This window comes from Mustela nivalis, assembly GCF_964662115.1.
Source record: "Mustela nivalis genome assembly, chromosome: 11".
NCBI classification, from domain to species: domain Eukaryota; kingdom Metazoa; phylum Chordata; class Mammalia; order Carnivora; family Mustelidae; genus Mustela; species Mustela nivalis.
The window spans coordinates 76,995,823-77,009,517 of record NC_139030.1 but is presented as its reverse complement, the minus strand read 5'-3'; the positions used below and the strand labels follow the sequence as shown (position 1 = coordinate 77,009,517).

General features: G+C 43.3%; 1 protein-coding gene across 1 annotated transcript in view; it reads right to left on the bottom strand.

Moving 5' to 3' along the window:
• DNER (delta/notch like EGF repeat containing) overlaps positions 1-13,695 on the bottom strand; it is a 311,380-nt gene that overhangs the window by 22,251 nt on the left and 275,434 nt on the right. Inside the window, exons 9-10 of the mRNA XM_082690792.1 lie at positions 12,956-13,078; positions 4,065-4,178 (exon numbers count right to left, since the gene is read on the bottom strand). Coding sequence (XP_082546918.1) covers positions 4,065-4,178; positions 12,956-13,078 — 237 coding nt within the window. The remainder of the gene's footprint in view (positions 1-4,064; positions 4,179-12,955; positions 13,079-13,695) is intronic.

Genomic DNA, 13,695 nt, shown 5'->3' with positions numbered 1-13,695 from the left:
AGCCAATCTCATAAGGTAAATGTGCCGTTGGATTGAGTGTCTAATTATGTAACAATGATTGGTCTAATTCACTTCACTTAGTCAATTAGGGGGCTTTTGAGTACTTAATAGTGGAACAAGAGTCAGTTTTGCCAACTCTCAGTTAAAATAAAAATATTTGGTGCCAGGGTAGCAATTCAAAGAGGATAGGCAGCATCACTCCTGACGTGGTGGAAGGGAGTATTTTACCACCAGACTCTTCCATGCATGTTAACTCTCAAGATACTCTAGGTTCTTCTTAAAGGGGAAGAAAGGTTCTATGATCAAAAATATTTGGAAAATAAAACAAAGGCAAATTAAATTCCTTACTGTACGACCTCTCAGAGCCTGTAGTTCCCAGACATCCTTTATGAATATCCACATGGTATCATGTCCCAAATTCATTCAGCCACAGAGGCTTTTTCCAAGAAGCATCTCATGGGACCAGTGTTCTGTAAAGGATATTAACAGCACAGCTCTCCAAACAACTTTGGGAACTGTTCTGTGGTCCTCTGCAGCCAGAACAGTCACCAGGGCTGAAGGGAAATAGACATTTGTTGTTTTCAAAGACCAGTTTAGAGTGAGGTCAGAACCCGCTTCACGGAGGAGTCCGACCACTCCCTCTGATCAAGGTGAGTACCACGGAGAGATGCCTGGGGGCAGGGAGGGGGAGCAGAGGGGACCAGGAGGCAAGGACACTTATGCTTGTCCTGGAGGGAAGGACACTACTGAGAAGATCCTGACTCGGGGTGTTCAGGAACCAGCCAGGGCAAGACTGGAAATGCTGGATAGGGCCAGACCACTAGGGTCTGGACAACCACCTAAGGGCTTTGATCTTTTTCTTAAAAACAATGAATGTCAATAAGCAACATTTAAGTAGGAAGCAACAGGATTAGAGATCAGTTCATAAGGTCTCCACGGTGTGGGGAGTGCATTAGGGATGAAGGCAGAGGGGTGTGGGGAGACCGGTTAGAGGGGCTGCACTAATGTGGGCAGAAGAGGAAGGCGGCCCGGTGTTGGTTCCAGGAAGTGAGAGGGTCTAAGAGGTTCTAGGATTCTTTGGTGGTTGGATGCAGGTAAGGAAGAAGAGGACGAAAGGACAAAATGTGCCCCTGGTTTCTGCCCAGAAAAACCCAACATGCTGGTAATACCATTTATTGAGCTAGCAAACCCGCATGAAGAAAGGGAGTGGGGGGGACACCTGGCTGGCTTCGTCAGTTGAGTATCCCACTCTTAGTTCCAGCTCAGGCCATGATCTCAGGGTCCTGGGATCAAGCCCCAAGGAGTGCTCTGGGCTCATCAGGGAGTCTGCTTGAGATTTTTTCCCTCTCCCTCTGTCCCTCCTCACCCTCTCTCTTGCTCTCTAAAATAAATGAATAAATCTTTTAAAAAATGGAAGGGAGAAGAAATTCTATAGCTCAATGTATCTTTGAGGGATATCTAAGAGCGAATATAGATTAGGAAATTCAAGATTTGGTAAGTGTTCTGGAGAAAAGATTGCATTTTATCTCCCATAAGATACCAAGATAAATTTCAAATGGATTAAAGATTTGTATGCACAAAAATTAACTCATGTTATTAGGGTAATATAGGAGAGTGTTTATAAAATCTTGATGTGTAGGGTCTTTCTAGCATGAAACTACAAGAAAAGGAAGCAAAAGAAAATATCAAGATTTAATAATACAAAAATAAAATATAATATAGGAAAATAAAACATCTTATACATTTAAAAAGCAAATAGCAATAGAAAAATATTTGTAACCTATGGAATATAAAATGTCATATGCCTATTAAAAAGGGCTTTTTCAAGTCAAGAATAAAGATTAACCTAAGTGTTAGCTAACTGGAATTAAAATAAAAATTTAAAGTAAAAGAAAGAAAGGAAGGGAGGAGGGTTGGTTAACATAAATGGTAGAAAAGCAAAGAAAGGATATGAATACGGAGTTTATAAAAGAAGAGACACAAATGACCATGCATATATTTTGAAAGTATACAATCTTATTATGAATCAGAGACCTACAAACAAAAACGCTTAAAGGGCGTTTTTGGCCACCAAATGACAATTCTCAGTATCTGTATGAAGTTAGGAGAATAGATGTCCCTGTATACTCTTGGTAGAAGTAAATTTGGTACAGTGTTCTTTCTCAAGAGCAGTATGGAAATATGTACATATTTTTCTGGACCCTGAGAAGCCAGGAAATTAGCTCAAAGAAATAATCAGACAAGTCCACAAAGATGTACATCCGAGAATACTCATATCAATGTTGTTTATAATAGGGAAAAGTTCTCAACCCCCAAAAAGTTAAATGGGCGATGTGTTAAAAAAAAAAAAATTTTTTTTTATAGAATGAGCTATAGGGCAGCCAGCAAAAATGGTAAAACAGAAGGCTATTTCTTCAGGTAGAACCACATTTATGATATACATGTATTTTTAAGTGAGAAGTAGGTTACAATATAGTAGGATAAATATGATTCTCTTTTATCCAAATATAAATGCATATACACTAAATGCTCTATGTCATACACACGGACCTTCAGGAAGATCTCTGGACATATGTATCAAGATATGAATGGCTACCTCCAAGCTGTCGGGTTTCTTCCTATAGCCATATATCTTCTAATCTTCTCCCAAGCTTTTTATGATTTGTGAGATAAAAATGTCTGAGGAAAAAAGACCCAGAATGCTTCCCCAATATTATTTTTGCATCCATTGATGAGTATAAATGTCTGTGTGTGTTTATAAACCAGTCAGCAAAACAAAACCATCTGCGAATCATTTTCTGGAATGAGCCCACTTCTCAGTCTCAGGAAAACCTAAAAGGAAAACACAGGATGTGACACAGATAAATAGAAGGAAGATCAGAAGTCGCTTCTCCCACATCTTGACCGCTGGCATCTTCTCCAGAGGCACAAAAGAGGGTCCCCAGAGATGGACCAGGAGACCGTGCTCTATGAAACCCCCCAGGCCGTGCTGCTCAGCTGAAGAGAGGCGAGCACCCCGAGCTGCTCTCCAGGCCGAGCTAACACAGGCTTTCCTGCAGCTGAAGACCCCACCTTGTTCTGTGGGCACTTCAAATGTCAACCTTTCCCAACTTGCAAACCAGAGTGACCTGGATGTTTTTGTTGGTTTAGCAACCTCTGAATACCTAGATTTGTCCTATACTCTCCATTCCAGAATTCTTGGGTTCTGATGCGAAAGCAAAGGATGGAGCCTTCTCTACTCCAATAGTTCAGAGTTCCTTCTGGGACTGTGAGGAAAATGTGAGCCTCCTCTCAACAGATACCCATACATGAGATGTTTCACTGAAATCCAATTTCAGGGATTCAAGGCCTCCCTGAAGCCCATAGGGTAGGCAGTGATTTAGAAGGATCCCTAGTCTAGAAATGACTCCTCCCACTCAGAGCTCAGCGGCCACCAACGTTTCTCCAGCACCCAGCCCTGTCCCCTGCCCTCCCAGTCTCCTTCGCTCTCGGACCTTTTCTCTACCTATTCTCTACACCTCGAGCATCTGTACTTCCCTAACAATCAACACCGTAGCTGAAGTCTGTGCCTCTCTCTGCCCACCACCACCACCGCCACCTCCCCTTATTGTTCAAAATCCCGCCACTGTTGCATCTTTCAGTAAAAATAAATGCGGTCACCAAACGCAATTTCTAGAAAAGACGCATTCGATCCTTCCTTTCCCCTTCATCCGTGAACACTTGAACTTTCTCAGCTGTTGGTGTAATGGCTCATTTCTCATGTTTCCCAGCTACGGCTCTGGAAACGTACAGCAATGGCAATGTCAGCAAGCCTTCCGTGCCAGACGCTGCGTTCAGAAGAACCTCATTTAATGACAACACAGCCAATTGTTTTAAAATAGATCTTTGTCCAAGCAATGCCTAGTTGCATTTTGCAAAGGTATTCATATTTTGCGATAATATATGCATGGAGATTTCTCAGTTGGTTTTTGGTTTTTGGGTTTTTTGTTGTTGTTGTTGTTTTTAACAGCTGCCACCTTTGGGATTTGGGGATAGATTTAAAACTCAGTTCCCGGATCACTTGCCTGTAAACCCGGGTGCACAGACACAGGTGCCATTTAGACCCTCACTGTCACAGGTGCCTCCGTTCAGACAGCTGACGTTAGCGCAGGGGTCCTTGTACGACTCACAGTGTATTCCTGTGGAGAGACAGACACACAAGGGGTCACTCATTAAGGGATCTATAGCCCCCGTGGTCTTTAAAAGCAAAGCGTTGGAATAGCCCAGAACTCCAAGAAGGCAGATTCCCAGAGGCCCACGTGTGTGTGTGCACATGGGTGTGCATGTGTGTAAGCATGCACACCCATGTGCCCACTCTTGACCATCGTGAAGACTCGCCCATGAGGACACAACAAATCCATTCTCTGCCTTGAGGTCCCACCGTCGTCGTGCATCTGTACTTTCTCTGACGACCTGTATCAAAGTCTGGGAAATAGCAAGTTAGAGCCCTGAAAGACAACATTTACCAGAATGTTTTGTAAGTCTCCAAAAGAAAAAGAGCCAGACATCCTTTATAAGATATTGATATAATTAATAAACAGCCTCGTGATGAGGAAGATGTGGAGTCAGATATTGAAATGAACTCTGGTTCTACTTTGGGGAACTAGAGAACAGAAAGGGAGCCCTGGGGTCCTTGGACTTTATTTTAAAAGACTAAATCCAATTACCACGTACCAAAGATCACCTCTGTTGTCCACTGGCTCTGTCCCCGCACCGGGCATCTCACTGGATCCTGGCAACAACGCTAGGAGACAAATAGCCTTACTCCCCAAGCTAGGATTTTGAAACCCCCAGTGATCCGAATCTGAGCCTGTCCTTGCTAACTAGTCTGCAAGAGTGAGCTCAGACTGGCCTTGGAAACATACAAAATTCTACAGAGCTCAGAGCACCCATTTCACAAAAAAGCAGACATCTTAAAAATCTTTACAGCAAAAGCAGTTTCCCATGGGTGTAAAAAAAAAGTTTATGTGTGGATGCGAAAATAGGACTGAAGGACTGAATTATTTTGTCTTTCACATCAGGGATTTCTATATTGGTGGAATTTTTCTTTTCAGGGAGTCATTAGTGCTTTATAATTTTATTAAAAACTTTAAAAATTCAACGCTATTTGAAAGGTAAGATTTCTGCTGTTGTCTCACCAGAAGGCCAAGATCGATGAATGGATTAATCTCTCTCTCCCTCATCCCTTGCCCTTTGGAGGGGAAGAGAGATTACATTATATTCCATATAAGAATGTAGAGAATGATGTGTTTGCCCTTCCTGACAGGCTCGCGACAAATAAGCAGAAAGCAAATAGGAACAGGATGGTATTTACTCAATTTGCTCTCCACTTCATCACTGAGCTCATATTGTGCAAAGGACTGCCACACCCAGTGACTCATCACTTAGTCACTGAAATTACTCTCGAGATTTTTGTCTATCGTTTGTTTTTTTTTTTTCAGTGTCTTCAGAATTGGGCTCACGAAAGACAAAACAGTGTAAGAGGAAGGAGAAACAGAACTGCCTATCTGTGTTCATACTAACAACTTCTTTGAGCCTGGCAAATTTGGAATAGATGGCTTTTCATTCCATTTTATCCTTTGCCCCTCATGCCCAACCCATGAATAATATTCTGCCAGATATTTTCCTAAAGTGCCTTTCAGATCCTTGCCTGGCTTTTCTCCCTGCACCGACCAGCCCAATCCCACTGCCTGGGGCCTGGTGGGCCTCAAACCCTGGAAGCCCCATCCTAGCTCCCTCCCTGTCTCCAGTGACTGGAATGAGCCTTGGTGACTTCCACTGACTTTAACCAACCCAGGCAATCCAAGCGATGTGCAAGATCAAACAAATGTAAAAATGTGCATGAAACCGGTCATTTTTTTCTCACCTGGGTATGTACAGCCTTTTCACCCAGAAGCTTCTGTTTTCTCACTGATTCCCGAGTAGCATGGGCTCAATTAAATGAATAAAATGCAAAGCAGCCTTTTCTGCTCCAAAGTGTTTATCAAAAAGCAAAGAGCTTCATATTTTCAAGCTCCCACGGGGCTGATCAATGGAAAACAGGTGACAGAAAATGCTTTCAAATGCAATGGGAAATACAGTTAGAGCCAAAGTTCAGAGATGCCTGGCATCTGGCATCTAAAAATATGTCCATTCTATCTAAAGAAAGAATGACCAAGGATGATCTTTACTGGGTTTCTAATAATACATTAGCCAGTCGAGCCTGCATAATATTAATACAATGAACACATGAGCATGCACAGGACCAGGTTTTTCAAATGAGGCAGAAAAGCAAATTGTAAGCTAAATATTTGAACATCTCAACCTTAAAAGACTTCAGTAAGATAGATTCAATGAAAACACCCAAGATAATAGTAATTTCAATCTTTTGGGTTTTTTTTTTTTTTAATTTTTGGCAATAATTTTATCCCTCGTTACTTCTCTTTTTCAAAAGATACTGGGTCACTTGAGATTGAGAGTTTCCTGGCATCTCATCTTCATGGAAACACGATGGCTCTGAAGCGAGATGGGCTTAAAGTCCCCAGCAAGCCCTTGGTTTCTATACTCTAAACCTTGCTAATCCCTTTATAAGAAACATTTGTCATATTGCTCAGCTTATCTTAAGACCTGAACAACCATGTGCTGGAAACCTTGAAGACAGAGACCAGAGAGTCATGAACACCACCGATGTGCCAAAGAGACTCCACCGAAACCCTCCTTCGCAGGCCCCCCTGCCCCAGGGGCCCTGAGTGCCAGTACCACACTGTGCGGGCCGCCCATTTCCTCTGACCTGAATGCCTTCCTTTCCCTCTGCCCGGTTGGTCTTCACCTGGCACATTCCATCTGTCAAAACCTAACTCCAATGCTCTTTCTCTAGAGAGCTGAACCTGAGTCTCTGGAGACAGAGCTCCATTTTTCCGCCATTGTGCACTGAAAGCACTGAGATTCGCAGTATGATGAAGTTTACTGGGTTAAAGCATGACTTATCTGTTCTCCTGTCTGATCCCTTCACCCCTCAACAAATCTCTGAGGGCCTTCAGAGCAGAGGCCATGATCTAACGCATGGAAGACATTCTGGACGTACCACCAGAATCCCATCCTTTCAGGAGGGGCGATGGTCAGTGTACTTTGGCTGACACACAGGTAGGACTGCCAGAGGAGTGAGAAGCCATTCCAAATCTGCCTCAAAAACACCCTATTTTGTCAGGGAAAACCAGGTCCACACTTCAAATTAAGTCTGTGGAACGACACATGCATCACCCATTGGCAGCGGACATAGCACGCACTATTACGAAACTTATGTTTAGTCTCAAGCAAAAATAAACTGTAATTCAGTCAAAACTAATAAAAATTCATACTTTTCATATTAAGGGAGAGAGAGGCAATGTTTCTGAAAAGATCTCTATTCCAACAGGGCTCTGTATAGAAGTTAATTTTAGAATTAAAATGACCGAAAATTCAAAGAGCAGCACACCAATGGCAAGTCTTCATTGCCGTCGCAATTTGGTCATGATTGATATTTTGAAAACTGAAAGTCACTATTTTAGGTAATAAAACCAGATAAAAAAAATTAACTCTAAGTGTCCTTTGAATTTAATATTTGTTCTAAGACATCGTCTTATTTTATTCAGACTTATTTCCTCCACAAAAAATGTCCCAGTGCTTCAACCATCACAGAGGCCAACCTCTTCTAAACGATTTCAGAAATTATAATTGACATCTTGACCTTGGCCTCATTATTTCTTGTGTGTGCGCCAGCCTCAGTCTGCTCCTCTGGCTAAATATTAGCCTAAAAAAGGAAGGAATCCTGACTTAGCCATTTTGGTATCTATCCCACTATTTGAGAAGGCCTACGTACACAAAACACCCAAAAATTCTTGTTCATTGGTTACACAGAAAAAAGTAACTGGGGCAAACAAGATGTTCTCACCTTTTCAATTACAAATTTCTGTAGACTTTTAAAAAATGAACAATTAGGTACAATGGGATTGAACGTATAACCCAATGATGTCGTTTTTGAAGCCCAATCCCAACCCCGCCAAACTCAGAAAGTATAAAAATTATATGCATAAAGATGTTCATTTCAAAATCGTTTATAAAAGCCTCACATCAGATGCCACAAGGGAACAGATAAACATTCCCCTGTGGGAATATTACATAGCCATCTAATATAGAATTAGTAAGACTTCTAGCAATATCTAAATGAAACATTCTACAAAAGGAAAGCAAGGGCAGAACAATATAAAAATTGTATGTATATTCCATTGTAACCATGAAAACACGGAAATTTAAATGGACAGAAACAACAGAGATGCATACTGCTCTTGTATTCTGTTATAAAGCTATGAACTATCTCAAATTTTCCTTTTTCCAAAATTTGATTATTGTTGTTACATCATTTTCATACTTAAAAGCCGAAATATTTAAAGTTACAAATTGAGATGGTATCTACAGTAATCTAGGGAACCTTGCTCATAAAATAAAGAGCAAGAGAGGGGGAAGTAAGTCAAGGAGGACAGCAAGTCATTGAAAAGGGATTTTTTTTCCAATTTGTGTGCAATGCATAAAAACATTTCTTCTTCTGCATAGCAGACCAGTTTCTCCAATACCTTTTATGAAAAAAACAAAACACAACAATTCCTTCCCATTTATACCACTTCCTCCTTAAGGGTCAGACACTATTACAGACACTGGGCAATTATTCAGTTTTGGTTAGCTCTCCGTTCTCACACCCCTAACACATGAATGTAGTAACAACAAACAAATAATAATAAAACACTGGCAGAAGTTCCCCCTCCTTGCTTTCTGTTTTCAAAATGTTCTTAGCCACACTTTGCTGAGCTCCTATTACATGTTTTCTTTATAGAAAGTCATGTTCATCTGAGTTCTATTTTAACATAAAATAGTAAAGAATACCACTTAAAAATGCATATGTACAGTAAGAGGTTGAAGTCCCAACCCCCTCCCCGCAACATACCATCAACCTAAGTTCTAACTAACCCCAGAGGTAAGTTCTAACCCCAGAGGTGCTGCCCACCTGTCCTCTAGTTTCCTGAGTTTATGCACACGTCCTATATGTAAGTATGTTTGGAGAAATGCTTCCGAGGGACTGATGTCCATCCCCCAAGGAGAGAAAGACACAGGATCTTGTGAATCACTTTTCCCGTGGACTGGAGGCCATGACTTACCCCCCTCACCTCTCTCTTAGTTCCTCTATCACCCACCACCCCAGCTCCACAACTCCTACTTTAGAAGTTCGACCATTTACGCTGCTAGGCTTTGCCTTAAAAAGACTTATTTTAAATCTAAACCTAAAGGTCTCTACACATATACCCAGATTACATGACCACTTTACCTGCCCACTGGGATGAGATCTTTAACATGCATGTATGTCTTCCAACCCTTCCCTCCCCATTCCCTTCAACTCAGGGATTTAGTTAAAATGATAGCAAACTTGAATGCAGTCATTTCAATTTTTCCTGAAGAATGGGTCTAATGGAGACATCCTATGTGGATCCTCAATGAGTCACACCCTTCTCTTGTGTGTGAGCTTTGGACCAAGAGCCAAAGTTAAGTGATTTTGAAGATACAGTTAAGGTCCCTAATCAGTTCACTTTTTGTTGATCTTAGGTGGGCCTGACCTAATCAGGTGAGATCTTCAGAGAGTATAGGCTCCTTTGCTGAAGTGAGAGACATGAAAGAGCACAAGCTCTCTTTCATCTCCTTTTCACTGCAAGTTGCCATGACTTCTGCAACCACAAGGATATGAATTCTGTAAAACAACCAGAGGGAACACAGAGGTTGACCCTTTCCTATTCAAGCTTCAGACGGGAACTCAGTACAGCCAACATCTTGATTCCAGCCTTGTGGGAGCCCAAGCAGGGAGTCCCCAAAGACATGCCTGGACCAATGGGACTGTTGGCAACTAAAAGGGTGTCATTTCAAACTGCTACTTCGTAGTGACTTGTTAAACAGCAGAACTAATTGGTAAAACAAGTACATCTATTGTCTTCAAAAGACTCTTCTTCCCCATTAAACTACCAGCCACAAGCACTTTAATATCATCTATTTTGGTTTATCCCTGCATTTAAAGAGTCTGTTCAACTCTCTCCTTCCTGTTCTCTGTCTTCCCCTATCTAGTTTATTTGTTCTGATATAGTTCCAACTGAGTGAGAATACTTTTTTAAAATAATTCTCTTAGAAAGGGGACACAGTGTTATGTTTTCTGTACCCTTAAATGGGCGAAATGTCTTTCTTTTGTCCTCAAACGTAAAGGACCCTTGACCACCCACCCTTTGCACTGGGCAGCCAGTAACATTTCTCCACTATTGCTAGTTTCATTACAGAGAGAAGCAGGTCAGTGCAGATTTGATTCTCTCTTTTGTATATAACCTGTACGCCCTCTGAAGACTCTTACAGAAAAAAAAGATTTCTCTTCATCATTAGATTCGGAAATTTTACCAGGAAATCTCAAATTGTGTTCATCTCCTTCATTAATCCCTCCGGCACCCTGCAAACCCATTCATTCTATCTGAAAACTCCAGTTTTCTCCAGCTCATACATTCCTCCTTCTAGTAATTAGTAGATTCTGGTTTTATTTCCAAATGTCCTTTCTTCCTCTGGACCATCCACCATCTAGACGGAAACAGACCGCCTGGGTCTTCTCTCCACATTTCCTTTCTTGTCAGTCAGGATTTCCCTTTCCTCATGTTTTCACTTCTATCATGAAATAGTTCCTCCTTTGGCTCTTCCAGATCCAGATTCAAGTGTGAGTAATATACATTACTCGTTTCACTTCCTCTCCTGAGTGGCTGCAGTTGGTGGTGCTTGCTGCAACTCATTTTTATTTTCTAGGTTATTTGCCCTTTCTGAGTTGCACGGGGACAGACTCCCCGTGCTGGCCAGGGTGAAGGTTGCCAACATCAGGCAGAGATAGAAGCCCTTGGAGACTCCCCTCCAGTGCTAGACAGGCTGGCCAACTGGTAGCCTTGTCTACTAAGGGGCAGGATGGAGGCCTCCCAGTTTGGGAGGCTCAGGGCTCTCCATGAATGAAGAGAGACCATTTTCTCTCAGCCATACAGGAAATAAAGGACCAGTTCAGTCCAACGGTCCAAATGTTTTAGAGGTCAGCCAGTCTCCATGAGATCTGTAGAGCCCATTAAGTCACATGGAACACATTCACAGCACGTACTTCCTCTTCGTAAACTAAGGATCCTTGGAGCCCTGCCAGCCGTTGATGCAGTTTTCCCCTAACCCTGTTGTGCACAAAAGCTCCCCAAATCCACCTTCTTTTCTTGAAAACCCAAATCCTCCAAAATGTCGGGCTATCCTCTGGGGTCATTTTCCTTCTTGGATCATCCCTCACAGAGAGCCAGTCCCAGAAAGATAAAAGGGATAGAATTGAGAGCATATAGAGAAGGATCAACATATGTATCTGTGGCCCATCATGTGTAATTGTATTTGTTACTGCTTAGGATAAGAGCATGGACAATGCCTCAAAGATAGGACATTTGTACCATCAACAGTAGAATTTGGAATTTTTAATTTTGGAAGCACATCCATGACTAATTTTGTCATTGAAGAATTTCAAAATGTCAGTACGTATCACTGCCCTTACTCTGTATTGACAATATAAAGACCAGTCAGCTTCAGAGATTACTGTTGGCTCAGTAGGAAGCCAGCAGCATGATTAGGATGCGCTGCTTAGGTCTCCTGACTCACTGCTCCTTTATTCTTCTTTCCAGAATCGAGTAGACTCCCTATTTCTCAATACCCCAAAAACCCTGGAATGAAATGCACGTGAATGAAGCCAGCACATCTGTCCTGGTGGAAGTGGTGGACTTTGGCTCTCAACAGGCATCACGCTCGGAGAGAAGCATCAGATCTCCTGAACATAAAGCAAACGCTTGGCCCCACCTCATCCCTACCAGCCAGAGAGACCAGATCAAGTTCATCCATGTGGCCTACACACCCTCAAGGCCCACCAGAAAGACCACTAAATAAGGGTAAGTCCACCCAGTGGGAAGAGACAGTAGCCACAAGGCCAGGTCACCAGGCAGATGGATGGTATCAAGTGAGCAGGGCTGGGGGCAAGAGGTTCAATGAAATGGCTATAAATAGAGCCCACGGAGGCATTGCAAAAATCTAAACCCAGCTCTGAAGTTGTGGCTCAGAGAACTGTGTGTGGCAGCTGATAAACAGGACTTCCTGGCACGGTGCCGTCCAAGGGCATCTGGGCTTGAATGGAGCCACACCACTGAGCCCACAAGGGAGGCAGAAGAAAAGGCACTAGGGACACGCTGGTTGGGCTCTGAGGGACACCACTGCCACCTCACAGGATTATTGGGAGGATTGTGTGGGTTCATGCACACGGGGGCTTAGAACGAGGTCTGCACATTATAACCACTGTCAATGTCGGCTGTTTTTCCAGAGTGACTTTGACACGTGTCCACTCAAATGAGCTAATAACGGTTCCCTTGCAACTGACTCATTTAATAAGGATTAACTTTCCTGCCAACATGTGAGATTTCACGTGCGTCCTACACTGACAGACGGCACAGCTTCCTGCCTCTGCCCAGCGAGCCCCGCAGAACAGCACCCGTCCCTCCCCCACGGTCTCCACAGCCCTGTCCGCCCATCTGTGTCTGATGGTGCACTTAGGCTCACTTCTTACCGTTGGCTTTGCACACATTTAACAGAGAAAAGAGCAAGGAGACAAGAAGAAGGAAAGGGCAGGAGAGAGATTTTTTTCAGCTTATCAGGAGGAAACCCTGGGCGGGCTGATCGCTCTCTCCGGTCCCATAAATCATCCCATCTCCAGCATTTGGTTTTTATTGTGAATAACGTCATGCTCCGATTCGAGGTTCATGCATCTGGGTTGAGAAATCCATGACGTCATGCAGGCCACTCGGGCACAAGAAGGCCAAGCGGGGCTCACCTTTGTATTCAGCCAGACACACGCACTCATAGCCGTTAACCAGGTCCCTGCAGGTGGCGGCGTTCAGGCAAGGGGCAGAGAGGCACTCGTTATATTCTTCCTCACAGTAGAGGCCGTGGTAACCTGAAGGGCAGAGAAAAAGCCTGCGGTCAAAGGGTTCCACTTAAACCCACGCTGGACCAGCCTTGCAAGGAAGGCAGCCGGGTCGGCCACGGTAGCAGGGCACGGACAGAGGGGACTTAGGGAGCTGGGTCCCCTGGGGGCTAGTTGCAATGTGGCTTTCTGGGAAGGCTGGGAAGAGTCCGTTCTCATCAGCCTTTGTAGGATCCCAAGTATAAAAGGAGTGATCCCATTTATCCACCAGATGGTCTCATTACTACACCATGTCCAACAACACTAGTGACCCAGAGACCAGGATCTGAGTGCATCAGCATGGCCACAGGAGACAGGGATAATCAGCGCGGGGCTGACAGCATGGGAGGAAGAGCTCCTTTCAAGGATGTGTACCACTCCTCCTCCAATCAGAAAGCGGTATCTAGCAAGTAAGGATGGTTTAATTAAAAGAGAAAGGAATCCATATATTTCCTTTGCTCTTAAGCAGAAAGTCAGCTAAAAAGGCTTCACAGACACTCCTGATAAAACATGGGGTAATTCTGGGGTCTTGGGTGGCTCAGTAGGTTAAAGCCTCTGCCTTTGGCTCAGGTCATGATCTCAGGGTCCTGGGATTGATCCCCGCATCC